The 27,866-nt window shown below is 46.8% G+C and overlaps 1 protein-coding gene across 2 annotated transcripts in view; it reads left to right on the forward strand.

The window, feature by feature from the left end:
• Nucleotides 1-27,866, forward strand: part of RHBDL3 (rhomboid like 3) — a 531,476-nt gene that overhangs the window by 379,488 nt on the left and 124,122 nt on the right. For both annotated transcript variants that reach the window (XM_085617225.1, XM_085617226.1), the window contains one exon: nt 27,075-27,299. In XM_085617225.1, coding sequence (XP_085473351.1) covers nt 27,075-27,299 — 225 coding nt within the window. The remainder of the gene's footprint in view (nt 1-27,074; nt 27,300-27,866) is intronic.

Here is a 27,866-nt window from a genome sequence, read left to right on the forward strand (position 1 = left end):
CACTGGGTTGGCTCATTCTCACAGTGATATGCCTAGCATGCCTCTTGGCGCTCATTTTGTTTAGTCTCATTCTGAGAATCCTTCCCACAAGCTTGGCAGCAGTCACTTATTTCCATCTACACATAAATGGTTGACAGGTTTGAGACCTGATGCATACTGTCAAAACTGTTTTATGTGATCTGATGAAAATAAAATTCATATTATATTAGCAAAGAACGAAAGTAAGATTTGGGGTAGGAATACTAGAATCTGTACCAGAATTTAGTTTTTAGGTGCTGAAAAGTATGGATTGCTTTATATTATTAACTTCAAGCTTCCAAAGCGTGGGCTTTAGTTTGATATAGTGAATGCTTCTTTCAACCTTTTCATGGAGCTTGCATCACTGGAGGCAGGCCCACGTGAAGGAAGCGAGACCTCTGGTGTGAGCTAGAGGCCTTCAAAGGCAGGCCATGGAGGAAGGCTTTAGTTCTCTGGTGTGGCTCTAAAGACTGGGAGCAGCAGGTCTCTTCAGTATTTGCATGGTTTCTTTGTACTGTGCATTGACTGAAGGCCCACCCCCGTGCCTACCCTTTAATGGTCAGAAATATACGACCTTTTTACCACTCTACAGTCTCATAGACTGAGCCAAACTGGGATTTTTGGTTGAGTAAGCATACATTTTGTGACTGATTTAAAAAAAAATCGTTGCAAACCTACTCCTGGGTTTTTACTTTCCCGTTTGGGTTACAGAGTTGTCATTTTTTAGAATTCACAAAGGTTTTTCACAGTACGTATGGAAAGCTGTGAGAGCTGCAGATTTCGGAGCGCACCCTTGAAAACGTTTTCTGAATTCCCAGTTAGCTGTTGGCTAAAGCAATTCTCCATGAGAAATTGTACATAGTGTACAAATGCACATGCAAAGATGCAATCGCATTAGTACAATCGTACTAGATTTTTTTTCTCCCCAAGAAAAGGGTTTTCCTTATGGCAAAATGCATTCTCATAGATTGGGGGTGTTCAATTCCCACTGCCTCCTTAGAAACCGGTTTACTTCTGCCCTTGTCAGGAGCAAATCGACGACTAGATCAATGACAAAATGTGCCTTAAAAAACTGTGAATACGCACATACTCGCCAATTTGTGTGGGCTCAAATACTTTGTGAGGCATCTCTTCACTGGATCTCCTACTCCACGCCCCTCTGAATAGATTCACTTCCAAGCAATATTATAACATACCGGTGCAATATTACATTTACGTAAATTGCTTTGTGGGTGAATCCAAAATGTGAATTTACACTCGTAAATCAAGGCAACTAACCCAATCTAAGCCCAACATAGTATGGATGTTCAGTTTTGCTCCATTGGTTATTACAGCAATCATTTCTGTTTTGGTTCTAAGCATCAGTGATCACAGAAAAAAGAAAGTTCATATTTCTATAGGCTGGACTGCTCTGTAGTCATCTTCAGAGAAAGCCAGAAATGGGTGTTGACTGTAATTTGCATTGCAATGTCTGCCTCTTATCACTATTGTTGCTCTGCATCTTTGTAGCATGCAGTTGCCATTTGTGAGGACTCGTAGAGTACTTTATCTGATGTGTAGCAGGCTGAAGAATGCATTCATGGTTGGATGTAAGTGCGGATGCAAGGGGACCTATGCTCAAGAGTTTAGTGTCACCCTTGAGGGTCTGACCAGTGCTCTGAATCGAGTACACTGATGTGGCCGGCAATGCAGATGAGTGTGAGGGGAAAGTAGGGCATTCATGGGTTTCAATATCTGGGACCAGTCTTGTAAATTTATTCCGAAAGGCTGGTGTTTACAAAGGCACATCTTAATGTTTGGGCTTGGTTCCATAGGTGTCTGTTCTCTAGGTCAGCTAGCAATGATCATACTCGCCAACCTGGTAAGTTGCGTGAGATTGGCTTTGAAGATGAGCAGTCAGTTGATAATAGATTGCTTACTGTAATAGGAGTCTACAGATATTGTAGGCCGAGGGTTTCTGAAAACTAGGCATTCCTGAGGACATGATTAACAGTCACAATAGGGCTGATACATGCCTAGGTAAGATTGGTTTAACATTTCAAAGGTGTTGGGGTCTGTTGATCTTGACTGGTGTGTGGTGGTGGGCTGCAGAGTTCAAATCAAATGCGCCGACAATCTACAGAAGCTTTGTGATTAAATGAGCAGTCTATGGGTAATAGGTTGAGTGCTGCGGGACAGACCAGAACGTGACTGTACTGTGACTGGTGCAAAAAGAACAATTAATAGACAGAATGCTGAACAATGTCAAACATTCACCCCAGTACAGAGATCTGAGCCTAAACCCATCGTTTTTTGCTCCCCATGCCATTCCAATTTAAACCCAGCTATATGCAAATCAGTCTTGACCCTGTGCCTCATGGGAACAGTCCTGCCTGAACTGCTAGGCCAGGTCCTCCCTGGACCCGAAACAAGCAATCCAGGGCTGGTTTCGGGGTATCACCCCACATCAGCCAGGCTAGCTTGTATCCAGTGGCACAGTGAGCACAGGACAAAACTGGGGTGGCGTAGTGAGCAAAAGAACAATAGATTTAACCCAGAACTCTTGACTGGGGTGAATGTTCGATTTACTCAGCATTTCGTCCATCATTTGTTGCTGTAGCACTTTTCGCCCTAAGAGGGATGAGTATGCCCAGACGTGGGTCCCTTGCTCGTTGTGCTACTGGATTCAAGCTAGCCTGGCTGATGAGGGGTTAAACCCCGAAACTGGTCCCAGGATGCTTGTTTGCCGTGCAGCCCCCTACCCATATTTGTTAAATCGGGCCCAGGGGGTGAGGTCTCCAAGACCTAATGAGGCAGGGGTAGGGGGACTGTGTGCCCCTTCTCCTAATTACTTAAATTAGGCCCTGGGGTTCACACAGGCGAAAAAACAGCCCAGGAAGGGGCCACACGACCCCCTTCCCTAATTGTTTAAATTGGGTCCCGGGCCGCCATTATAGGCCCCCCCCCCCCAAAGTCCCCCAAGTGCTGTAATTGCTGCCAGCAACATTTTTCCATGTTGCTGACTGCCAATCAGAACGCAATATTGGCCAAGGGAAAAAAAGCTCCCTGGGCCAATTAGAGTGCTTTATGCTTTTTTAATTGGGTTTGAGGGATTCTCGTAGGAGTCCCTTTGAATCTAACTGTCCAGATATACAAATATTTGTTAACCTTTTAATTCCTCAACAATTACTGAACAGATTTACACCAACTCACAAAAAGCATTCTCTGTGGGCCAAGAACTTTCTTGCCAAATTCAGTTTCATTCCGTTCTGCAGTTTTTGCCCCCTCTTTTTTCTTGACCTCTGCTTGATGGATCACCCCAAAACTTTCCATGTACAAACGCAGCAAAACAAGAGCACTTTTTTTGTATAGTTTGATGGAGATTGGTCAAACGATGCCAAAATTATTCGCAACACAAAAAAACATTTTTCCTATGGAAATGGAAATGCTGACCTAACTTGTAACTCTACTGAGTAAATATCTGATATGTTTTGATATGCTATGTTTCAGTCCCCAGATCAGTAAAGCATGTAGGGTCCATTTAATGTGTTGATCGATGTGGTAAGTATTCTGGTTTGAACCACACTGGCCCAAAAAAATGAAATATTGTTAGAAGAAGGACACTGAAGGCCTTAAAATAAAGCTCGGTCTGCAATGCTGAGCCCAGAGATGGTATGTGAGGCGCAGGCCAGTGCTTGGCGACAAGGAACTTGGTTATTGTTTGTCTCACAGTGATGACTAGAAGCAAGTTTAAGCTCTTATTCAGGGTTTCCTCAGTGTTGGAATGTAGTCACCTTCTTCTTAAAAGGGTGGGAACAGCCAAGTTTAATGAAGGACGGTATATATACATGGGCACCACTACTTTTTGACATTAGTGCCTTTACCAAAGACTTCTGGGTGGGTGACAAATTCAAGACTGTGGTTCCATGAAAGACACCTTTACAGGAGAAGACCATTGTTATTAGGTGAACACACCTGATGTTACTGGCCATCTCCTGCACTCCCAGATCTGCCCTAACGAATACGATGATGGATGGAAAGAGAAGCATTACTGATTGATGCTACTCCAGTTAAATATTGTTGACGACACAGACTTCACTCATCAGCATTGCTTTATGGTGCCTAGCGGCAATTCCATGATTCCTAGAGAAGACTCAGACTTAGGGCCTAAGAGTTTGGTGAACGGGATACTCCATCACAAACGTGGTGGCGTCCACCATATTACAAGTGTATTCTATCCTATGACACTTAAAATAGGGCAAATTGGAAAACTGTCACTCTTTGATGGAGTATCCTCTCGGCCATTCTTTAACTAGGCCCTCTAATATGGTGGAAGATCTTGGGGTGGTCAAAGTCCAAAACTTTGGAACGGCCTCCCGCAACTCCAAGCAGAAGCCTGTTGAACCTCCTGAAAACTCAACTATCCAAACAGAGTTTCAAATAAGTTCTCCATCTGCAAGAGTCAAGAATGTCAGATCTAGGTTTACCCTGCGCTTCTTGATGGACTGTAGGGAGCAGACTAACTAACTTTTCATGCAACGCGGCGCAGCAACCAAAGTAGCTGCACTGCGTTGCGTGAAAGGGATAAAGTTTACATTTATGGCGCAAATCGCTGTCCACCAATGTTATTAGATAGGGATTTGCATCAAAAACTATGGATGGTAGCATGGTTCAACCCATCTACCACCCATGGTACGCATCCTGGACGCAAAGTAGCGTCTTTGGGCAACAGATTTGCATTGGAAAATCAATCCATCGCAAAATGTTAGTAAGTATGTGCCTAGCCTTCTTGTCTCCAGATCGATCATTGCCTCATGTTTTTTCGTTTCAGTTCCAATGCTCTGAGTGGCCCAAGTGACGTGTTGCGCTATTTAAAATTTTTAAATGAGTGAATACATGGAGCTCTGGTTGTGGCGGGAAGAGCTAAAATAGTTCGGTTTCTGTGGCAGGAGCTCTTTCAGCACCCTTGGGCAACACCAGACTGCCTGAAAGTGTTTCCACTCCGTGCCCCGTGCTAGGTAATGGGGCAGGTGGGAATGGGCCAGTCTGCCTAAAACAGGGCAGGATTCTGTCTCGCTGCACCTGCGCTCTGCCTTGGACTGGCATTTAAGTCTGACATTCCAAAGCTTATGTCTCATCTCTAATTACCAATTAAACGCAGCTCCTAATGCTTTACCGTCCAGATGCGAACAGCAGCACCGTCATGGGGCGCCTGCATGACCTGCGGCCTGTGAATGCGGAGAGCCACGTGCGCACGTGGCAGCTCGCCTTGCTGCCCCGCACACAGGCGCACGTGCTTCCTCCTGCATTAAGATACCTGTGAGGGGCAGGATTGGTCCACAAATGGAGGAATGTGTGCACTCTGCGTGAGCAGAGACGGGTGCACTGTCAGACACACATTGATGACAGCTCCGCACATGTCACCACGTGTGGTCAAAGGGGGCGAGCACACGGCAAGCTAGAATAAAATAAATGGGTACTTGCAAAGTGGGTCAGCCTGGACGATCGTTAGTTCTGTTGGAAGGAATCTCTCTTTGAACGTACTGTACGCGACACGACATTTGGTGCCCCCCGTTCGTTCTCGGCGGATAATGAACGGAAATACTTTTTGTCTGACGGTTCGGCTTCCATGCTCCGTGGCGGAAGACAACGAGCGCGAGAACTTCTTTTGGGGCAGACATCTGGGGTGCTGAAGGCGACGTCGCACGTCATCCTTGGCTATAAGGACAGTGAAGGATGGGCCGGGTGGGCGGCAGCTGCAGGCACCAGAGGGCGCCACACAAAGAGGAAACTTAGGAGGTTGTTTCTCATGTCTGAACATGGCTCTCCCTGCCTCGGAGAGGTATCCCAGATAATAAGCTTGCGTGCTGTCCTCCTGCAGGATTGCAGCGTCAACCGCTGCTTCCTGGTATCTGACAGGGTGACGTAATGAGTCGAAAGATACCGAAAAGACTTTAGTACCACATTACTGGACCAAAATGCATCCACTGGTGGATTTTGCTCAGCGTACTCCAGATGCCCCAAGGATCAGCGCGCGAGCCTCGCTTTGCCGTGTTGCGCGTTCATCGTCTGACTCCATAAACAAGAGGGCTGGGTCACCTCCGAAGAGAGGACGTGCAGCTGCCACCTTCGCTATTTGCATCTACACCCATAAGGCTTATACATCTCACACCTCAGTGGAGGATTTCCAGCCTTTGGTGGCTGCTCTGGAGGAAGGCTCTGATGGTGTTGGTCTGCTGGATATTATTGAAACACAACTCCAGTTTGCCTCTGTTCCTGCGCAATGTACTCTGAAGGGCCACCTTTTTTGGGCAGTGCAAGCTGCCTGAAGAAATGTTGTGCTCCATACTTGGAAGGGAGGACTAGCTTACATTTATCTTCTAATACTTTCTTTCCTAGGTTAATGCCTCTTTGGTCCCCTTTTGAACAAGGTGGTTAATCAGGCTGCCGGGAGCTGTGTATTTGCTATCCCATCTCATCCCCATCCTCGTCTTCCACCTGCCACTTGGTGTACCCTTCTCCCAAGTCTCTTCAGCCGCAGCCTGTGGCAGGCTCTTCAGTGGCTGAGGAGCTGACTGAGGCCTAAAAGGGCACAACCTTCTATCATCAGAAACGGAGTGTTTCCGACTATGCGTCAACAGTACTTCTTTCTCTTTTCCAGTAGGGAGGTTGGTGAGCTCTTTCCTCAATCCTTTGTCACAAAATGTGTTTTGTTTCAGTGGGTTCTCGTCATTGTGACAAGGAGCCACTCTGTAGAGGTTTCTCCAGGGCCTCCTCCACCAGAGTTTTGGCCACTCTGTGGCCCAGGTATCCCTTGTAGCAAGACACATGGAACTGAAGACATCTACAGGTCTCCTCCTGTTGAAGACTGGGGCCAGGGACCTGTCTTTGTCCCAAACGTTCAGGGGATTTCTGACTCCACATAGTTTTGAAGAAGTTTGCTTGCACTATTACTTCCTGAATGGAGACTCTTCAGTCTGTCATACCAGCTTTCTTTCCGGGAGACTTTATACCCGCTATAGATATACAGAATGCCTACTTTCATATCTCCATGTTGTAGAATCATCAACACCTCTTTCAGTTTGCTGTTTAGGACGGCTATTTTCTGTGTTAGATCCTGCCTTTTGGACTTAAGTGAGCATGTCAGATGCCCTTCACTAGAAAAGGTTTCAGGTTCATCCCTATCTAGAAACTGACTGATCCACAGTGCCTCGTCCAGTCAGGGTGCCCTTTAAGAAACTTTAGGTTTGTTTCCTCCTTCTAGACAACCATCCGTTACTGAACCTATGCAGTTACGCCTCCAGCTAGTGTCTTAAAGTTTGTGGTAGGCATGTCCCCTCATCCTCTGGTAGGAGTTTTCTGCCCCCTCATCAGATTCTGAAGTTTCAGTCTTGCCTCTGGCAGTTTGGGCCTGGCCATTCCTATTGGGGCAGACCCAAGTCTGATTTGCATGAGGCTGCTTTCTGTCTGGAGTTCAATTGTGGGCAAATCAATAGTCTGGAATACAGCCCGCTTAATTATGAGTGGCGGAGATTAATTAGAGCATTTCAGCCATTACTTTTTTTTTCTCAGTGACATACCCCAAGTGGGATATGTATTCTCAAGCATTGGTTCCGTGCTCATGGTTCCTTTAGATTCGGCCTGTACCCCACTCACGAGGTTCAGAAAGTCTGAAACTGGGCTAGGCCTGCTTTTGTCCCAGTCTATAGATTTCCAAGCCTGGCTGTTTGGGTTGGACTGCTCTTCTTGGACCAGGACCAACTCAGATTTGAATATGGCTGGTTTATCTCTGGAGGCGCACAGTGGGCAAGAAAACAGTGGATAATTAATCCTCGTAGCTTGATGGAGAATCTAATTAGTTTATGTGCAGGAGTGTGGCAGATGACTGGTACCCTGCCTAGCTTCAAAGGGTTTGTGGAGAAGGGGGAGGCAAGATTATCTGGGCCTTTTCTCTGTCTGAAATATAGGCCTGATTCTCCTATTCAGCTCTTATGTTTTTTCTGCACTCATTTAGAGAAGCATCATGCCAGGTCAGCAGAGGCAGTGGCTTCTGCTCCCCTGTCGGAGGACCGCCTGCCAGATATAGTCATCTCCAACTGCCTCAAAAGGATCTCTGTGCCTTCAGTAAAGCTGCTGCTGTGGTGGCTACACGGAAGACATTGAGCCTTTACAGAGCAGGCAGCATTTTTGATGCACCCACTCGGCAAAGTATTTTGTTCTGCAAAAACAAACTCCCAGAGATTGAGTCTCTTATTGCTGGACAAAACAGCAATGGCCAGGCAGGCATTCAGCTTTCTCCCTGCACATTAAGACACATTATGCAATGTCTTTATCTGCAGTTGAAATGTCTTGCACAGTGGTCCAGGGTAGCAAAAATAAAATGACTGCCGCTGCGGCCTAAATAGGGCAGGGAGACTGTTACTGTGACTAGACAGCCCTTTATCGGACATGCTGTCAGGACAAAAGTTACCAGTGGCAGTCAGCTGAAGCTCTGTCATTCCCATCTCTGAGTGTGGTGTGGGAGCCAAGAGTTAGGATTAATGTTGCGTCAGCAGTTTTATGTCAGTGTCATCATTCTCCCTAGCTGTAAATTACCTCCTTGGCCCCAAGTGCCCCTGCAGAACTCTGCCTGTTAATAGGAATAAGGGTGACGACTAAGTCTTTCGTCTCCAAGGGGGCTGGACTGCTTACCAATGGCTATGTTTACCAAGCTCAGAGGACCTGTGGCATGCCAAGAGATCCCTGCTATATCTTGGATTTTTGAGAGATCTTAGTATGAATTCTCCTTAAATAAATGCAATCTCACAAGGCAAAATATACATTACTCTGCTGAGAACGATAGAGGGAGATATCTGAAGAACTGTTGCTAACTGGTTTAGAGGTACCTACCAAATGACATGTTTACCTAAACCCTTTAAAACTCTTGCATAGTCCACTTCTTCTCGCATGAAGCTTAGGAAATGGTACGGACAGGAATCATCTCTGCCCTGTAAGTCATTTTTCCCACCCTTATTTGTCCTTTGCGCCTGTTTCTTGTCTTTGTTTGTAGTCTCTACAGATTTCTTCACTACAAGAAGACTCCGTTCTTTGTCAGTTCTTGTCACTTCCTTTTCAGAGTCCCACCAAGGCAGCCATCTTGAGTGTGGTGTTATGACTATCTTTTTGAGCCCCTGTTACATTTCGTTAAAGCTGTTGTCTATAAAACTTGTAATTGAGTGTCTCTCTTCTTAATCCTAATTCCCTTTTCAAGGTTTACCTCTTTTAAGCTAGTTCCTAATACATTTTGGTGGTAGCTTTTATTTTATCAGTTTATAAACGTAACCTCCATTTTTATCCCTACTCCAGGTCACTAATGAGATCTTTGTACACCTCATTACTTCGGTCACTATAATGACTGTGGGGCAGTTTCATTATTTACAGATGACTCCTTCTTTACCTCATACACCGAGGAGCCTCCTCATAGAAGACTTACCCAAGAGGAGCAACGGCAGGCAGTGAGGCCTTTGGAAAACCGGGAGATGGCGTTTCGGGGCGGTCCGAACCACATAGCACTCAGCATGAATGCAACACGGGCCCCCGCAGCCCCTGCGGTGTGGGGGGGCCCCAAGTTCCAGAGGGCCCCCTCAGCACAGCACAGCACTCTGGCGGCAGAGCTCCTGATTGAGCTCAGAACGGGCCCCTCCAGGTGCCTTGCAGGGAGCCCTACTCAAGTTTCGTTACGCCAGTGTCTTCCAGTCCTTCCATCCTAAATGTGCCTGCCATTCTAGTGCTATTTTCAGGGGTGGCATCACTACTCGATTATCTTCCAAATGTCATAGCCTGTGATGGCTCTGCCTTTGGTATCACTGCTTTTCACCTCACTCTAAATGACCCAGGAGAATGCAGAGGCAGATGGAAGGTGCTTTGTACATTTGTTTGATAGCCCATTACCATCCACCTCTAAAAATGGTTCTAAAGACCTTTTTTAAAGTTGAACCAAATGGCTGCCCAGATGCTTATGTGATGTGAAAACACCTTTGCTATTCTGATGGTGGACAATTCGCCCAGTATTGCTATGGAACTTCTTCCCCCAAGGTGGCTGCGGTCCACACGGGTGATCCACCATGGGGGCTACGGGTGGGCTGCAATTCCATTGTGTGTTTGAGGCATGGTGGGATTACATTGCTAATGTGGTTACTAACAGTTTCCAATTTTTAAATGTCTCTGATGATCACAGAGAGGACATAGTTGCACAGAGGTGGCGACGCCAGACACGGAGGCCGGCTGGCCCCCTAAATTGTGTACCGCCATTGTGAACACGACCTTCAACCACACTCTACATGAGGTATGGGAATACAAAACTGGGCAGATGTGACATCTGCAGGTTTTTTCATGAAATCCTGGTACCACCTGCCTGTAATTAGTACACAAAGGTGTTATCCATTTCATTATAACTGGTTAAGATCTCTGTTCATTTTTTCTTTTACTGTAATGTTGTGTCTTGGCGTTATTGAAAGCAGATACCTCCGAGTCCTTTCTTTGAAGGTTTAGCTTAAACTCGTAGTTCCATCTGTATGGACACTGCAGACGCCGGGTCAGAGCTCGTCTCATGTCTGGCACCTGCTGCCCCATGACTATAGAGGCTCGAGGCGTTAAAGGGGTGCTTTAAAGGGGTGCTGACAGATCCTTCATTCGGTCATAGAGTCGCTGCCGTGATGTGAAGCCTGCTATGATTTTTCCAGGTTAGAAAATGACTATTAGTCTTTGAGGAGCTGCACAACTTGACAGGAAGCACATGCTGGTGTTTGATCTTTGACCTTCAAACCAGTGGTTGATTTGAAAGAAAAAAAAAGTGCCGGGGCTCTCGTCAGGAGGCAGCTTGAACACGTCCATTTCTCTTGTTAGCGCTGCCTAAAACAGAACCAACTACTAACCATGAAAGTGGGGAGAGGATGGTGTAATGGCCAGAGCTGCTGACTTTGGAGCTGGAGAACCAGGTTCAAGTCTCGGCGTCAGCTCAATACCCTGTGATTCTGGGCCAGTCACTTAATCTCCCTGTAAATGAAAGTGTCCTTAACTGGTGCTCATGAAAAGCGTCGGTGTTGATGAGTAAATGCCGGTGCTGAGCACTTGAAACCACTGGCTCAAATTAAGCACTGCTTCAAACTGGGAAACATCAACGCCGTATTCCCCTTTGTCGGTCTGGCAGTGAGAAGTTGCAGCTTGTTTTTAGGTCTCGGCTAGCGAAGGCTGCGCTTGCGCAGTCTCGCTCACGAGATTTAATGACTTGGAGACGAGGGGCTTGAACCCGCCCCTCTTCTCCCCTCTTCTCCATTGGCTGGCCTCTTGAATGCTGGCCAGCCATTGGAGAAGAGCTTTGTCTCTCCGAACAGGCCCGTCCTTTTCGGATTCGGGGGCGTGTTCTCCTCTAGCCAATGGCAAGAGGAGAAAAAAGGAAAACACGCCCCCGAATTCGAAACCGCCGCTGCGTTTCTCCGAGGCATTTCTGCTTCGCCTCGGAGAAAGGCAGTGGTGTGCTCGTCATCTCCCCCTGCTCTTGAGCAACCCTGCTCACCTCTGGTGCTGATCTTGCTGAAGATGTCCCTATCGAGTGGTAAGACTGTTCTTATCTTCTTCACCCCACCGACATCTTCACTCGGCGCTGATCACACCACGCTTCCCGCACCTCTAGCATGCTTTTCAACCCTCAGCATAGGGCTGCCGAGCACTTTGCCAGGGCCGGATTTGGTTCCCAGTCCGGCCCTGGTCCCAACTGTTGGGTTGGAGGAGGGCAGCGATCGTCGCAACCCCTAACAAAGCAGCCTAAACAAGATTAGTTCCAACCCCCCTACCCCCCGCCAGTCACGAGGACCATTGTCCGGGGGTGGCCGCCGTTGGTATCACCATTCTACCGCTGCCTGCGGAACGGTGGGGTTTTGGGGGTTGGGCGACGCTCACACACGGGACGGGGAATCGATTCCTTGCTCCACTTGGCCGAGCCTGCCATGGAGCACAGGTTTGATTTGCTCAGAAGACCAGGGTTTCTCCTCCCGCCAATTCAGGTCCCTGTGCAGCCGTGGGATGTCCACTGTTGAGCAAACGGGGGAGGGGGGCTGCGTGCTCGCATCGCTCTCCTTCCCCACACTAATATGCTGGATTGTGCATGGGGCAGCAGGGGGACGCGGGCAGAGGTGCCGTTTGGTCCTCCGATGCAACGCAGGCTATGTGCACTCCGGGGCGAGCCCTGACCCTTGCAGTAGTATGGAGTGGGCTTATTCTGCCCACAAAGGGTGACTGGAGTTGGCACCTGGTCGCGCACACGTGGGGGGCCCCACGAGATGCGCTGGGGCTCCGCCTGACATCCCCCCCCCATAACTTCCCTCGCAACGATCGAGGTAGCAGGGATGCGTCGGCATCGCTGGGCCTCCCCTTCCCCCCCAGACTAGTGACCGTTGCTCCGGAGCAGCCCGGGTAGTTTCCTCTTAGGAGGGGTCGGCACAGCGACCCGCGGCAGTCACCGGGCTTGTGGGGAGGGCCTCACCCTTTTACCTCGAACAGAATATTGTGTTTCTGCGATTTGAGTTCGAGCTACCGACTTTCGGGCTGGTACTATAGTGACCCCCCCTACAGAGTCCAAGCCTCGGGGTCGCGTTCACATACTGTGATTCAGGGAAAATCACTTACGCCTCATGTGCCTGAATGTATAATGTATAACAGTGCTCACTTAGCGCTCCATACTTGGGGACGAGTTTGCGCTGCCGACTTTGGTGTTGGGACCAGGGTTCGAGCCTCGGGGGTCACGTTCACGTGATTCTGGGCAAATCTCCTACTCTCCCGTGCCTATACTATAGATGCTATGTAATAACTGGGCCCATGAAAGTGCTCCATCCTTTCGGGTCTACATACATGCAAAAAAAAAAAAAAAAATGGGGACACAAGGCATCTGTGCCATGCTCACTGGGTAATTCGGGACACGGGCGGACTTACTCTGGAGCGAAGGGTAGTCCTGGTCATGCGCTCTCGGGACGACTCACCCACCGTGCCCTGACTTCGCCTGTAATGTAAGCATGGCGTTCATTGTGCTCCCCTCCCCCCCCCGGGTGCTCTTCAGCGAAGGTGACGCTAGTTACAGTACGTCTGAACAGGGTATACCCCCCACCCCACCCCCCGCATTTGCTTTGGGAACACAGTAGGCGGGATTGTTTGGGCACGATAGATTTTCTGGCCTGGCGCTACAACCTTGACTGTCCAGGCCATGCGTTCATCTTTGTGTACGGCTAGTAATCACCAGAGGACTTCCCTCCCCCATCAGGATTAGGAGTGTCCGAGTAAACGGCTCGGGTTGCCTAACCAAGTGTGGCAGACGTTGAGCAGGCGTTTTGCCCAGCAAAGTGTAAGGAATGCAAAGTTGTGCATCAACTTGTTTGCTGTTGGCGCAAAGCGTGCGACGATCATACACAAGCCTTAGTTGCTGCTTCTTATCTTATGCAGCAAAAAATAAAATAATACATGGGATTGGATCATCGTTGGCACCTTCACCAATCCCAGCATGCTGCACAGGCTCCAGAGGCGCTCATTGGCCATGGGGTCCGCACGTGCCCCTGCGGTGTACAAAACAGTCACCGAGCCGTCCCCGGTCTCTGCCAGTGGGCGGGCGCCACGCAGCGTGGAGCGGGCCCGGTCTGGCTGGTGGAGGACCCATGGTGAGTCAATCACGGGCGGGGGATCCAAGCCGCGGGATGACAGCCCGTCTCGGTCCAGCTGTCCACTGCGGTGCCCCGGGGGAAGTCGGTCAATGAGAGGGAACTGAGCAACGACTGACAGCTGCCCGACTGCCCTAGCTGCCTGCACTGCTGCCCAGGTAGGGGAGCTCAGACTTGTTGTGGGGACTGACATCAGACTGTGGGTGCAAGTCGTGTGGTATCTTTAGGTTTACTCCACTTGTATGTCACCAATTGGATGGCACCGTAGGGGTACTTTGCAGCTACCTGCTCCTCGCCTGGCTTTTAGGCTGAGCAGGGCGGTTCTCGTTCTGCATGTCACTCATGCGCCAGGCTACACTGTTAACATTTGGAAATATATTATTTATCCTTCATGTTTTTGCAATTTTTATATTAAGAATGGATTTTTGCGTGGAATATGATACTTATAGAGTCGGACCCTATTCCATTTTCCTGCATTGTAGTACATTTAATGTTAACGTTTTGAACAGTTAAATATTTTGATGCTGTTTTAAGTACATATTTTTGTCTAACTATTTTGGGTGGATGATACCTATTTTAAGTGTATTTTTTTATTGTGTATTTAGAGCAGACGATTGTCACGCCATGAGAAACACCTTTTAATAACTGTGTGTGTGTGTGTGTGTGTGTAGGTGGCTCTGTGGGTGGCTCTATTTCTGTGTGAGTGGCTCTGTGTGTGTGGGTGGCTCTGTGTGTGTGGGTGGCTTTGTGTGTGTGGCTCTGTGTGTGGGTGCAAATGCAATAGGTCTCGCATTTGAGAGTGATTAAGCTATTGACATTGTAAGTAACAATGCTGTTTCTTTATATGTTTTAAAAACAAAAACATAAACAAAAATAATGTCATGAGCAATGCCAATAGCTCTAACTTTAACAATGCCGAGACCATTGCATTGTAAATGCTTGTTACTTGTGCTGTGGCTTACAGTGTCCTGCCAGTGCTGTCCTGTGAACTGCTTCGGGGCATCAGAGAAATACAATTATAGCAAAGGTCATGTCTTAATCGAAATGGAAATTAGTTTCATGCGTTCTCAGAAACTCCGTTCCGTTCAGTGGACGGAGATGACTGGGCCCTGATTTCCTGTACCATGTATAAGTTTCCTGTCAGTTTGGGTTAACTATGTTGTGCATTTCTTTCTTGCCACCAGAGGGGGGCACCAATACTCGTGTAGCATTTAAATGAGGCTGGAGAATTTAGCATGTCTGCTATGCATTTGCATGGGGGATGATATACCATTTAGGTCTGTTTGGAGAAAGCATTTGCTCTCTGAATAGCAGAACTAAGGAATTCCTAAGAATCAGTAAATGTATTTGTGTTTATTTATGCTATGGAATACAATGGTTCAAGCTTTCAGATCGGGGGTGGGGGGTGTAAGGAAGTGACAAATCTGAATTTACTGTTTTTCCATTTTCTATAGTGTGCTCTCAATGTGTAAGTCGCTGCCCTCCCCGTGGAATGCCTCCCAAGCAGAGAGACAACTTTGATTATGTTGGTTTGATCAAGACATAGCCTTTTATTCACACAGTACCTGCCAGGGATAAACTCATAGCCAAGTAGACATTGGTTATGCGAATACAGGACACAAGATCAGTAACAGCTCAAAGACTATACAAGCAAAGCAGCAATTGTCTCTACCTTTCGAAAGGAAAGCATCTCCGGAAAAGCATAGTGCCAGAAGACCCCCTTTCCTTATACATCACCCATGCCCTCCACCAAGGGCATGCGAGAGATTATTGGCAGGCATACATTAGGGGATAATTTCCTCTCCTTCACACAGAGGGTTGAGCAATACCCTTAATTCCATATCAAAACATACTCTAGGGCACCCCATAGCGCTCCGTCCCTGCCTGCCGGTGTACCTGTCAACAGATGAAGCCCCCAAATTGTTCAACTTCAGGCATCAGGGATTAGGGCAGAAAGGTCCAGAACCACCAGCAGGTCAGCCCCCTCCTGCCTGCCCGGTGCCCACACTAATCCGCACCTCGCCAAGAGGAGGATCAGTCCAATAAATCAGTCCAAATTTCTTGCGTAGCCCCCTTTTTTGCTGCTAAAATTCTTTTTTTTCCAGGAGTGGATGGGTGGGTGTTTGCAGCGCCAGTATGCTGGTTGTCCAGGTTTGCGGTGGAGCGAAAAAGAGGCCAATTCCTTGCCTCCCATCACCTTAAATGCCCTGTGCTAGGTGCCTCCCGTTGCCGTCATGACCTTCATGACACCAATGACTGACTCCTCACTCTAGTTGCTCCTGCCTGTGGCTCAGCTAATGATGCCCCTTTCACTATTTGCGGGGGCGCCTAGCCATTCGTGCTTGATATTACAAAGATTTGTGATTGTGATCAAAACATATTCAAACAGCATACTAGAGTGTTCTCATCGAGGAGGCAGTGAGGCTGCATGTTTACCCCCTTTGTCACAGGTACAATAAGGTTTTCCTCAGGTAGGGATTATTTTAGTACTTGCTTGATTCAGTGAAGCTGAAACCTGGACATTGCTGAGTAAAAGTGTGCACACCCACAGCTACTCCCTGTGTCTCGAGTTCAATAGGAAACAGTCCTGGATGTTAGGCACTCATGGGACTAAGATGTGCACCTCGTCGTAGGAAACGTTTCCTTTTTAGGTCTCGCCTGCGAATGCAGCGCATGCGTTGCTTCGCCTCGGCAAGATCTATTGTCGTTGCTTTTGTGTCCGAGGCCTGTGGAAGCAGGGGAAGGTGTCTGCCCTGTCGGCATTAGGCCCCGCCCACCCAGACTGGAGATTTCGCTCGCTCACGCTCGCGCACGCTCGCGCACGCTCGCGCACGCTCGCGCACGGCGTCTCTTCCAGGGTACACAGGCCACACCTCTTGGAAAGGACTCCTATTCTTTTTTGGCCACACCCTTTGCGAGAACCCCCTGTTTTCATGCCACTTAAAGCACTTCCGGCGAGCGCACCTGCCTGTGTGATAAAACGCACTGTGCCGGGCAGTTAAAAAAAAATCTATAAAACCATGCAGTCTGGAGGGTGAAAATATCAAATATCGGAGGTTCTGACCTTCCTTAAAGACATTTTCCGAACGTGTGCTGAACTATACAAACCGGTTGCATTCGCGAACCCGGAAGTGTGGCCGGTGGCCGTCATGTTGATTAGGAACACAAACTCTGACGCAATCTATATTGCTGCAGATAAGGTGCTGCGGGCGGGAAATGGTTAATTTGCCTAAGAGCAAGCATGGCGCGCTGCCTGCAGCAGGGGAGGCGCTTGGCTTTTCAATTACCTTCGGTTGAAAGGTATAAGCCAACCCCATTTATTGCCCGTGGCACTTCCAGTTCAGAAGAAGTTTTTTGCAAATAACGTTTATTGTATGTAACAAGTTTAGAACTATACAGTTGAAGTCCTGCCCCAACCCTTTCCCACACACTAAACGCAGTGCACAAGTCTATGTAGTTATACGATAGGGGTTTATACGGCGCAGAATCTCCAGGAAGGAGTTTCCTGTCTTTGTACGGACTGAGACTGGAATGTGTGGAGGAAAAAGTCCATTATTGCTGATTAAAGAGTTAGGTTATAGTGATATGCAGCTCTGTCTGAAGAGTGATAGGGAAAGCAAGCGCTGCAGAGGCCCGCAGTCAAAGGAGCTCCCAGCCCAGCTGCAACGGTAGTATACCCAGCCACCTGCAGAGGATCCTAAGATGAGTCCTGTCCTGGAGAGTAGTTTACAACCTTGGATCCAAGGATCAATTGCCCGGAATGTAAATCTGTTCTGCCACCATGTCAGGGCGTGAATAAGATCACTTAAGCCACCTCAGAATTGTAAGTTGATACCGATAAGGGGCAGTTCACTTTTTTTTTATTTTTTAAATATAGCGTGAACTCGACCTAAAAGTATTGGAGCGCTTTACTTGAGCACCTGTTAGTTATACACGGATACATTCATTAGGTCTCGCCTGCGAATGCAGCGCATGCGCTAACATTTTAGATGACCAGCCTCAGCTCCACAGATATTATGTTGTTGAGTGTGCAGACAAAGCAACGGCAAGCTTTTTTCGCTCTGCTGCCGGACACACTGGGATGTAGGAGTTCAAGTTCTGACAGTATCCAGAATTTTTCCTTTTGAGCAGAACTACTCATTCTTATGATTGCACAGGTCGGCAATTTCTCCAACGCATTTTAAAAAGAGTTTGGTAGTAAACATTCAGGGACACGGGCAGTGCTTCAATTCCGTTGTTTATTTTTTGCCTTTAATGCCCAGGGATCAAGTTTAATAATAATTATAAAAACAAGCATTGCAATGCAATAGGTCTTGCATTTACGTGAGTTTGAGCTATTGACATTGTAAATGACAATGCCTTTTATTTTTGTTTCCGTTTTTAAAACATAAATAAAAGGCATTGTTATTTACAATGCCAATAACTTAAACTCGCGTAAATGCGAGACCTATTGCATTGCAAATGCTTGTTCCTTCTGTTGGATATTTTTCCTCCCAGCTGCTGTTTGTCGTAGCTTGAAATTGTTTGTTAGCAAAATACAATGAAGTCGAAACTTTCATTATTCAAAAACAAGCGGAAAGTGACCTTGCATAGGGTGTGGAAATGTCTCCAGCCTGGAATGATTCGGCCACCAGGAGGAGAGAGATCAGAGCTGGGCTCCAGTTCCCCTCACCCTGTGACCTCTAACAAGGTCAGCTACACCCAGGGTTCGAGTCGGGGGTACATGGTGTCCCCCCACTCTTTTCACAGGGTGGACACTGGGCCCCACAGAAATAAGCTGAACGTGTCCCAGTGTAATTTTCAGACACCAGGACACGTACAGCACGTGACGTCATGAGGTCATTTGCATATTGTCAGTCCCCCCACTTCTTTTTATAGGACTTGTGCCCTGGCTGCACCATTCTTCATTGAGGGAGTCTTGCTAAACCTGTGCTTCTGTGGAAGCCAGTCAATCCTTTCCTTTAGGAATGCGGGTGAACATATTTGCATATTGTTTGCAATTTGTATACAGTTGTTCCCCACCTGCAACGGCAGACTAACTAAAATATAAATTTCTTCCTATCACCATATCAATATTGACTACTGTGGTTACAAAGTAATGTTTTCTGTTTTTCATCCCATTTTCTGTTCTTTTCGGTGGTAGTAGTTAAGAGGCATTTGCAAGCGGGCCATCTACCATTAGTGTGGCATCACAGTGCGGTCAGGAGTCTGGCCTTGACTTTCCAAAGGCTCCATGAGGTTTCCTTCATACGTCGGGGTATGATTTCGTTTGCGGAGGTATACAGTAAACAGAAAAAGGGAGTGCTCCTCTGTTAGGTGAGTGCGCCAGCCTCAGTGATCTGGAAGGATGACGTCAGAGGGTTGTACCTTCTCAGATGGTGTGCTGCAGTGGCAGATAATGGGAGGATGAAAGAGAAGACAGACTGGTTCTAATAACACCGGGGCCGAGTTCATAAGTCATGAATGCGAATCTGAACTAGAGGGGAAACACCACAGGCAGGCAGACAGAGAAGAGGAATCACGCTTCTATTTGTGTGGCTCCAGTCTGCCGGGACATCTTGAGGATTTCTGGGGCCCTGGTCCAAATGTAATTTAGGGACCTCTGTTCGGAAGAGCTTTAAATTCATGATCCAGTTTCAGTACTTTGGTGCCCTCTTTGGCCAGGCACACTGGTCCAAATTCTAAATGTGTTTACATCTAATATTGAAGGATAGTGACTTGTTTTCAATATTATAATACAGAAGCAGCTCACTAATAGTATTGAAAATAATCGTAGTGTCCCTCCCATTTCTCATATGTGAAATCTTGTTTTGATCTAAAAGAAATGTTTTTAAGTATGTATTATTAAAGGAAAACGGCATTTAAAACAATCTAGTTAAGAATTATTCAAGGTAATCAGGACAAGACTCTGCAGAACAGAGCTGGCCATATGCTGAAAGGATGGGTCCTGGGCCAGGGCCTACTTTGCCCATGCCTTGTAACTTCTCTGGCAGTGGCGTAGCTAGGGGGGGGCGGTGGGGGCGGTCCGCCCCAGGTGGCACTATTTTGGGGGCGGATAAAGGCATTCAGATAAGGCACGGCTTGCTTTCGTGGACGTTCGGGGATGGGCAGAGAAGGAATAGGACTCGGGCAATGTCCTCTTCTTTTTTGTGCTGGCAGCTGTCCCCCCCTCTCTTCCTATTATTCCCTCTCTTTCTGTCTTGCTCCTCACTTACTGAAAACCGTAACTTGAAGAAACGGTTCACAACCTCTTTCCTTCTTTCATTTAGTTGTTTCTCTGTGAAATGGATCCAAAAAAGAAACACACTCTTGCGGGAAATGCCCTTTTTCTGACATTTTTCTATTCCAAAGTGCAGCGGGATGGAGAGAAATAGAAGGTTTTAAATATGAAAAATACATAACTAAATAAAGCAAGGCAGAGTGGTTGCAAAGTGGCCAGATTGGTTTTATTTACATCCAAACACATCAGCCTCACTTTACAGACTTTGCAGTGAAGCGCTACTTTTGTTATCTCGTCTTTCTTTGAACAGCATTGTTGTCCCCAGGTGGGGAAGTGCACCATTCCTGGAGGTACTGCAATACCTGGTTGATGGATGGATTGGAAAACAAAATGTGTACCATGGCTCTGTTTATGGATGTGGTCTTTTTAAACCATACTGCTTACGTTTATTAAGGATATAAGCAATGGACATTGAAACGGTTCCCTTCAGGGCCCTGTAGTCATGTTCTAATTTCTGAATAGTGAGTGAGAGATCGTTAAGGTAACCATGTTGTTTCTGCTTACATTTCACAAGCTTTACTTAATCTTGCATTCCCTATGAGTGTTCGCTTTTACTTTTTTTTTTTGAGGCAGCATATTACTCTTATCAAGTGCATAATTTGAATTGAGCCACATCCAAGTGTTTATAGTGGGCACAATTAGGTTGTAGCTGAAGGCAGTGCAAGTTTCTCTCAGTGGGGCAGTATGGTGTTCAGTGGGGGAGAGGATGTGGCACTATGGCCAGAGCTGTCGAATTTGGAACTGGGGAACTGGGTTCAGCTTTCATGACCAGTCCACCAGACCACTCTACTGAGGGAGCATATTCCCATGCTAGACCTTACAAGGCCCCACTAGACCTTAGAAGGCTTGATGTCTTAGCACAAGCAGGTGTACCCTAATGGTGTCAATTGTGAGTTAACCTTGAAGGCCTGTCCACCACAATCCATACTGAAGTTCATCTCCAGTCTTGCGGGCAGGCCTACGAAGCAGCACACCCTAGAGCAACAGTGATCCAGTCACTGTGACTCTGTCACTGAGGTCACATGAACCTTGATCAGGTTAGGGCGGTGCAAACGGTGTGACCGCACTGGGTACCTATTTCTGGTGGGTGCGTAGTGTTTGCAAGTATATTATGGTTTAAAAAAAACTTGCTGCCACCTTCCTGGCCTCCAGCAGAACAATAAAAATGTCATGATAACTTCGGTGATTAATGTTCTTCCTAGAGAGAGATCCGAGATCTAGTGGAAGGGTTGACTCCTGGAAAGGTAGCACAGAGGGTTAATATGCCTGCTGCAAAGAACATGTACCATGCAGATCACAAAGTGCACTGCTTTAATGGGGGGACCATGATGAATGGCCATTTAATGTCAGCTGTAGATGATGGATCCCTGAACAGTGTCATGTATGTGCATGTTTGCATTGTGCTGAGGGGATTACCAGGTAATTGTTCACGCTGCTCTCAGATGGATGTCACATGCGGTTTTTCTGAGTCCCCAGATAGATCATGCAGTCTGTGTGTTCTCTTTTGTACTGCCAGTCACCGGTGTATTCAACTGTGTAGCCTTGGACCTTGTCATGTATGTGCATGTAACTTGCATGATCGAGGTAACAATTAGCGGTGATACTACGTGTCTCTCGGTCCTCTTTCAAGTGCTTGCTGACCTTTTTCCCCAGCAACCCCCCCCCCCACCCCCCAGGGGGCGGCAATCTGAGGGATAGCCCCGGGCGCCACAAGCTCTAGCTACGCCTCTGCTCTCTGGCAGTCTGACATATGCATTATATCACCTTGTGAGAGTCTCGATTTCAGTGTGCAGATTCAAGGATGGGAGGTGAGTTAGTCTTTTTGTTTATATAAACAGTGAGGACATGGGAAGAATTTTTAGATTTGCACGTGTGTACGCGCACGTGAGAAAGGAGAAGATATGATGGCGCGTGCTAGGGCTGGTCCCGCTAAACAGCAATAAGGAATTTTATCACCTGTGGGCTTGTTCATTTTTTTTGCCTTGCAGGTGGCAAAACGTTACCAAAATTAGTGGTGTGAAGCTTGAAAGAAGGCTTAAAGCATTTGACTTCCCCAAGTACTGCACAGTTCTTGGCAGCAAGGGAAGAATGGTCGAGGAATAATCTGTGCATTGCACCTTCTGGAGTAACGCAAGCATGTCAGAAGTTGTTGTAGGGTCTAGTTCAAGGACTTAATGCGGGGGGCACTGTATACTTCATCACTTCTACTAGGTGCCTTAAGCACCTGGTTCAGAGTATTAAAGAATTTTCCTCCAGGGAAAGAAACACGCCAGCAACGCATCTGTTGCTTTTTATTGGAATAGTGCAGGGCCTGTATCATAATAACCACCTATTCTCCTCCTCCTCTCATGCCCTAAGTGATGGCCCTGGTGTAATTTGCCTTGCACACTGCATTGTATGAGTCCCAGGACTCAGCCAACAACTGCCCTGTGGGTTAGGTGCTGGAGGCAGTATGCCGTGCATTGTCCACACGGAGTACAATGTGATGTACCGAGTGCACGCCGAACTGTGTGCAACACATTACAGAAAGCAACAAATGCATTCACTGCTCAGAGTAAATTTTGAGGCACATGCTACTTAAAGCAGCGTGAACACACAACATGCAATGTGTGGTACAGGTACAGAGAGCAAAATACACATCATGCAATACATGGCACAGGGTGAACAGTATTCAAAAAGAGATTCCACTAATGATATAGTTTGCAACATGTACAAAATGCACACACTGCTCCTAATATTATGTATAGTACATGGAGTTTTATTTTAGGTTTGTGGGCACTACTAGACACATTTAGTTGTCGCAAAGCACTATGTGGATGGGATAGGGTGCTGATGATTGCACAATGGCGCAAAAGGAGCCCTAGCGTATCAAGGCTGCATGGGCCCTGGTGCAAGCAAGTAAAATGGCCCCTTTGACTGCTGCTGGGTAGTCAAACTACAACAATTATTAGGGTTCAATGGGGAGCTTCTGAGGGCTCTGAGCTTTGGTGCCACTGCACCTGCTCTACCTCTGTAAGCTCCACCCCTAAACAGAAGACGTGGAAAGAGTGTCTCCCCAGATACCTTAAACATAGACCGGTTCCAATAGCTCTTCTCTGTGCAGTCACCATGTGTGAGATGCGAAGGTGAAAACGTCTTGGTTGTGGAGGGGCACTAGAGTCTCAAGGTCATCCATCAGATGCGTAGAGGCAGTGGTCAAAGAGGGCGGGATCAGAGGGGCACGACATGCACATACGTTTTTAATTCATGGACAACAGTTCCCCTACTTTCTGTGAAAAGATTACCGCCTCGGTACGATTAATTCCGAGAGCTGAAATGCTTCCGCTGAAGTGTATGGCAGGGAGTCTCCTGTGCCTTGAAACCAAAGGCAAACAGGTAAACACTACTTGCCAGGGTGCCTGCTTGCCTGAAAGAAGTGTAAACGTGCACAACTGGTCAATCTCTAAATGTAAAGGGAGCTCGGTAGCTAGTGTTGGCTTTAATTAATGGAATCACTTGACGCTTCCTGATGAGACAGATTCATGTTTTTAGAGTGGTATTATTGAAAAGGAGTTTCCGGCTGAGCTGTGAAGTGTGTGCTTTTTGTAGGGACATAAAACAAGCCCTTGCACAGAAGGGTCTGCAGGGGCCTATGTTACTCTCCTAACTGTTCTCCACTGATCCAATCAGGATTAAATTCCTGTCTCTCTGGTTACAGACACAGACCTCTAAAGTGCATTAATTAATAGAGGTTTCATAAAGTAGGATAGTGCATTTCCCATTAACTTAACTTGCATTTATTTTACATTTGAACTCTGTGTTATTTTATATGTACAAACAGGGGCCCAACTAGACCTGAACTTCAGGGGGGCTAAGACTCCCAACCAGGGCTGTTACAATTGTCTTTTTTGGGCCCTCCTCCCCCATAACCTCTTTCTCCATCATTAATTCCCATACTACAAGTCTCTAACAATGCAGCTCATCTCTCCATAGCCTCTCTCTGATGTACATTTCATTTTTTATAGTGCTACTCATAGTTCACTCACATTCAGTTCTGTGATCTGCATTGATCACGTTCTTTGCAGCAGGCACATTAACCCTCCCCGCTACTTTACGATGAGTGAAAACTACCACTAGAAAAATTTCTGAATTTTCACCAGTAGGAACATTAATCACCAGAGTTATCTTGACATTTTTTTGTTGCATGAAAACTGCCTGATGCACAAAGAAGTTCATGTGCTTTCAAACCTAAACTTATTTTTAAACACAGCCCCACCAAAGTCAATGCCAATCGTGGCTGCAATGGTCACACCACCCTAAAGCCAGTCCTGCTCCCAGCAGTGGGGCAGGTCCAGCATTTCCAGAAATAGATCAGAGCTAACCTCATAGCCATTATATGAGGAAAAATATCTATGTAAGTGGTGGGGTGTGATACTTCCCCAAAATTCCATCTAGCAAAACAAGTTAACAGATTTCTTGTAGATGATTTAAGGGAGAGTATATTTTGTCCCTTAGAATTTTTGGAAACTTTTGGGATCAAATTTGCTTAAACGCCGTAGACCCTTGTAGGGCATTTATGACATATTACAGTACTGTCATGGTGCACCAGGAAAGCTTGGCCTTTCCTAGGAGTAGATCTCGTTTTTTTCAAATGTCTTAAGTCAGAAATTCCTTCTACTATACCAAGTTCATAATATTTTCATGGGTGAGCCCCTTATGCCAAGGAGGACATTCAACAGGACAGTGCCAGAAATTTACCATGGATACCTCAGCCACCGTCATGGGTACCTCTAAAAATTCCTTCCGGTATACAAGGGTCAGCATTTTGCCATTGAAACCCCCTAAAAAATCAAGACAGGATTCTTCTGACAAGAGTTAACTCAAATATCAGTTCCAACATTTTGCTATGGATCCACCCCATATGCTAAGAATTAAGTGCATCATGTCAGACAGAGCCTTTGGCCAGGTGTGGTGGTGCGTGTTCTGTGCCTGGGCTAGCGGCTTTCTAAGTTAGACAGTTTGAGTCCCACAGCCAATGAAGGTGTCTTAATAGAAGCATGTCAGGTCTTACAGTTAGGTAACACCTCCCATCCATATGCTATTAGTGCCCTTGTCCATAAGACAAGAATAATCTCTAGTATGCCTGACAAGCAGCACACTTGCACGCATAACATACATACACTGACACACACATTCTCTCACACACACATTGTCACTATATCTCTTGCACTCTTTCATACATTTCTACTCTGTCACACTGCCACTCACTTCCATTAGTCAATCTGCTTTTATTGTGTTAGAAAAGCTTGCCCTGCTGCTTCTGTTATACCTTCCTTGCCTTTTAGTGAAACTTAATCAAAACATATTCTCTATACGATATTTAAAAATATGATATTGTCTTGTCAATTTTTGTTACAATTAAGATGTGAATGAAAATTGCACTTCCTTAATATAGCTGTATGGGGCTTATATTTGGTTTCACATGTGGATCAAGCAGTTACAGTATTGGAAATGAACGAAACCACATTCTAACATGTAATATCACAGCTTCCAACTGATTTTATGAAATGCTTAACTTCTTCAGCAACCACGTAACACTTAGCATTTTGGGGTTTTTGAGACCTAACTTACAATGTAAAAAAAAACTACATGTCTCAGAATGAAGCATTGAGGTGAATGGAAAGCCAGGAATGGCTGAAGGTATCACACAATCCTCAATCGAGGACCATACCCCAAAGCCGCAGCCCTAGTATCCCTCCTTGTGCCATCCCACATTCTCAGTCCACTCTCCCCTCTTACACCAGCCCATTGCTGCAGATGGAATTAAGTGGGCATCGAGGACTAGAGAAACAGCAGGAATTCTATGGGTGCCTTTGTAGAAATATGTGTATATTCATGAGAGTTGTATAATTTGCATATGTGCAGAGTGATAGGTGTGCTTATATAAGTGCTGGGTGATGGTGAATAGTGTGAGTGAGTGCAGCGTGAATGGTACGAGTGTAGGGTGAAAAAATGTGACGATGTGAGTGTCGAGTGAGCTGCATGAGTGAAATGTGAGAGGAGGGCCCATGTGAGTGTTAAGTGAGAATAGTGCATGCAGAGTGAGAGAAGTGAGTCTCGGGTGCTGTGTGCCTGTGTGTGGTGCAGGGTGAGCTGCGAGAGTGAATAGTGATCTGTGAGAGTGACTGATGAGTGCATGGTGAAAGGAGTTAGTGCAGAGTGAATGGTGTGTCCCTATGAGTTCCAGCAGACTATTGTCTCTGTGTGCAGGCAGGATGAACAGAGGGCCTTTATGAAGGCAAGCTGAGAGGTTTGTCTCTGTGAGTGCAGGGTGAGAGGAGGAAGTGCAGAGTGAGTGGTGTGATTCCAGGGTGAGTGCTGGGCTTGTTTGTGTGGTGTGAGTGTAGGGTTAATGCTGTGTCTATGTGAGTGAAGGGTGAGCTGTGTGAGTGACAGGCTTGCTTATGTGATTGCACAGTGAGCGATGTGACATTGTGAGAGTAGGGTGAGAGGATTGACTGCAGGGTGAGTGACGTGGCATATGAGTTTGGGTGTGAGTAACAGTGCAGAGTGGGAGGAATGAGTGCGTGGTGAGGGATGTGCCCTTTTAGCCCTAAAGGTGCCTATGTACACACCTGAAAATGAAAGACCGAAAAAAAGTTACAGAATATTTTGTTTCTTTAGCCACGCCTTTGACCATTCATGACACAGAACTGAATACACAGAATGCTGTGTAGAGAATAGCTAACACCCATTAAATAAGGAGTTTACAGCACACAGCAGAGAATATTATGCAGCGCACTTACTTCTCATTATGTAACGCGCAACGCAGACTGCACGGTGTGCAGTACTGAGTGTAATTGACAGCATTCATGCACCTCTACTTTTTAATCTTTATATATTTGATATCCCAGCAAATCTTGATGGTTGTGTCGTTTACCAGCCAACCCCACTTGCTAGTCTTAGGATTGGAAATCTGCCAGTATAAGGTCAGGGAAGGTCAACGTAAGGGCCTATTGATGTTCTGCTGCTGCTGCTTAGTGCACTCTGAAGTCAGTGGTATCCCACGAAGCATGATATATTTATATGTAATATATACGACGCACCAACTGATTCTCAAATCCTCTCCCTTCCAGATGAGTAATAAAAGGTCAAACAGCTTCCGCCAGGCCATCCTGCAGGGGAACAGAAGGCTGTGCAGCAAAGCCCTGCTGGAGGAAACGGGGCTGAGCCTGTCCCAGCGGCTGATCCGCCATGTTGCCTATGAAACCTTGCCCCGCGAGATTGACCGGAAATGGTACTATGACAATTACACCGGCTGCCCTCCGCCTTGGTTCATGATCTCCATCACCATCCTAGAGGCAAGTATTAAAAGTGTGCTTAGGAAACGCCATTACTGCGGAAACTTGTTGGTGTTCTTTTGTGATGATACTTCTGGTGCAAGGACTATTTGCAGATTTTCAGTTGAGTCATTATGCAATCACTTACGTCAGCCATGTTCTGTCAGTAGTCAATGACTAGTTTTATCGATTTGTCCATATGTCTGGCTTGAAAGAGTGCTCTTGATGAAAACATACAGTGGTCACATCCTGGCTGCAGTACAGGTAGATGGCGCCAGTGGCGTAGCAAGGGGGGGCAGCCGCCAAGGAAATCGGCAGTACCTCACCCACCCCGCTCTTACACACGGCCGTGGGGCGGCAAATGCGGGGGCTGCCATGGGCGGCCATAGGTCTAGCTACACCACTGAATGGCGCTGTACTTAAAGCCTCGCAGTCAGGTTTCAGTATGAGGAAACAGCATGTGTGTGCTAGGATAGGATAGGCTCTAAAAAGGGCATGGTGGTCTGTATTAATAGGGGTGTGGCCTAAACATTTAAACTAAATTTCTGTGATTCCCATAGTGTGCCACCACACAGGGATTTTGGTTAG

Source organism: Triturus cristatus, chromosome 7 (assembly GCF_964204655.1).
Source record: "Triturus cristatus chromosome 7, aTriCri1.1, whole genome shotgun sequence".
Lineage (NCBI taxonomy): Eukaryota > Metazoa > Chordata > Amphibia > Caudata > Salamandridae > Triturus > Triturus cristatus.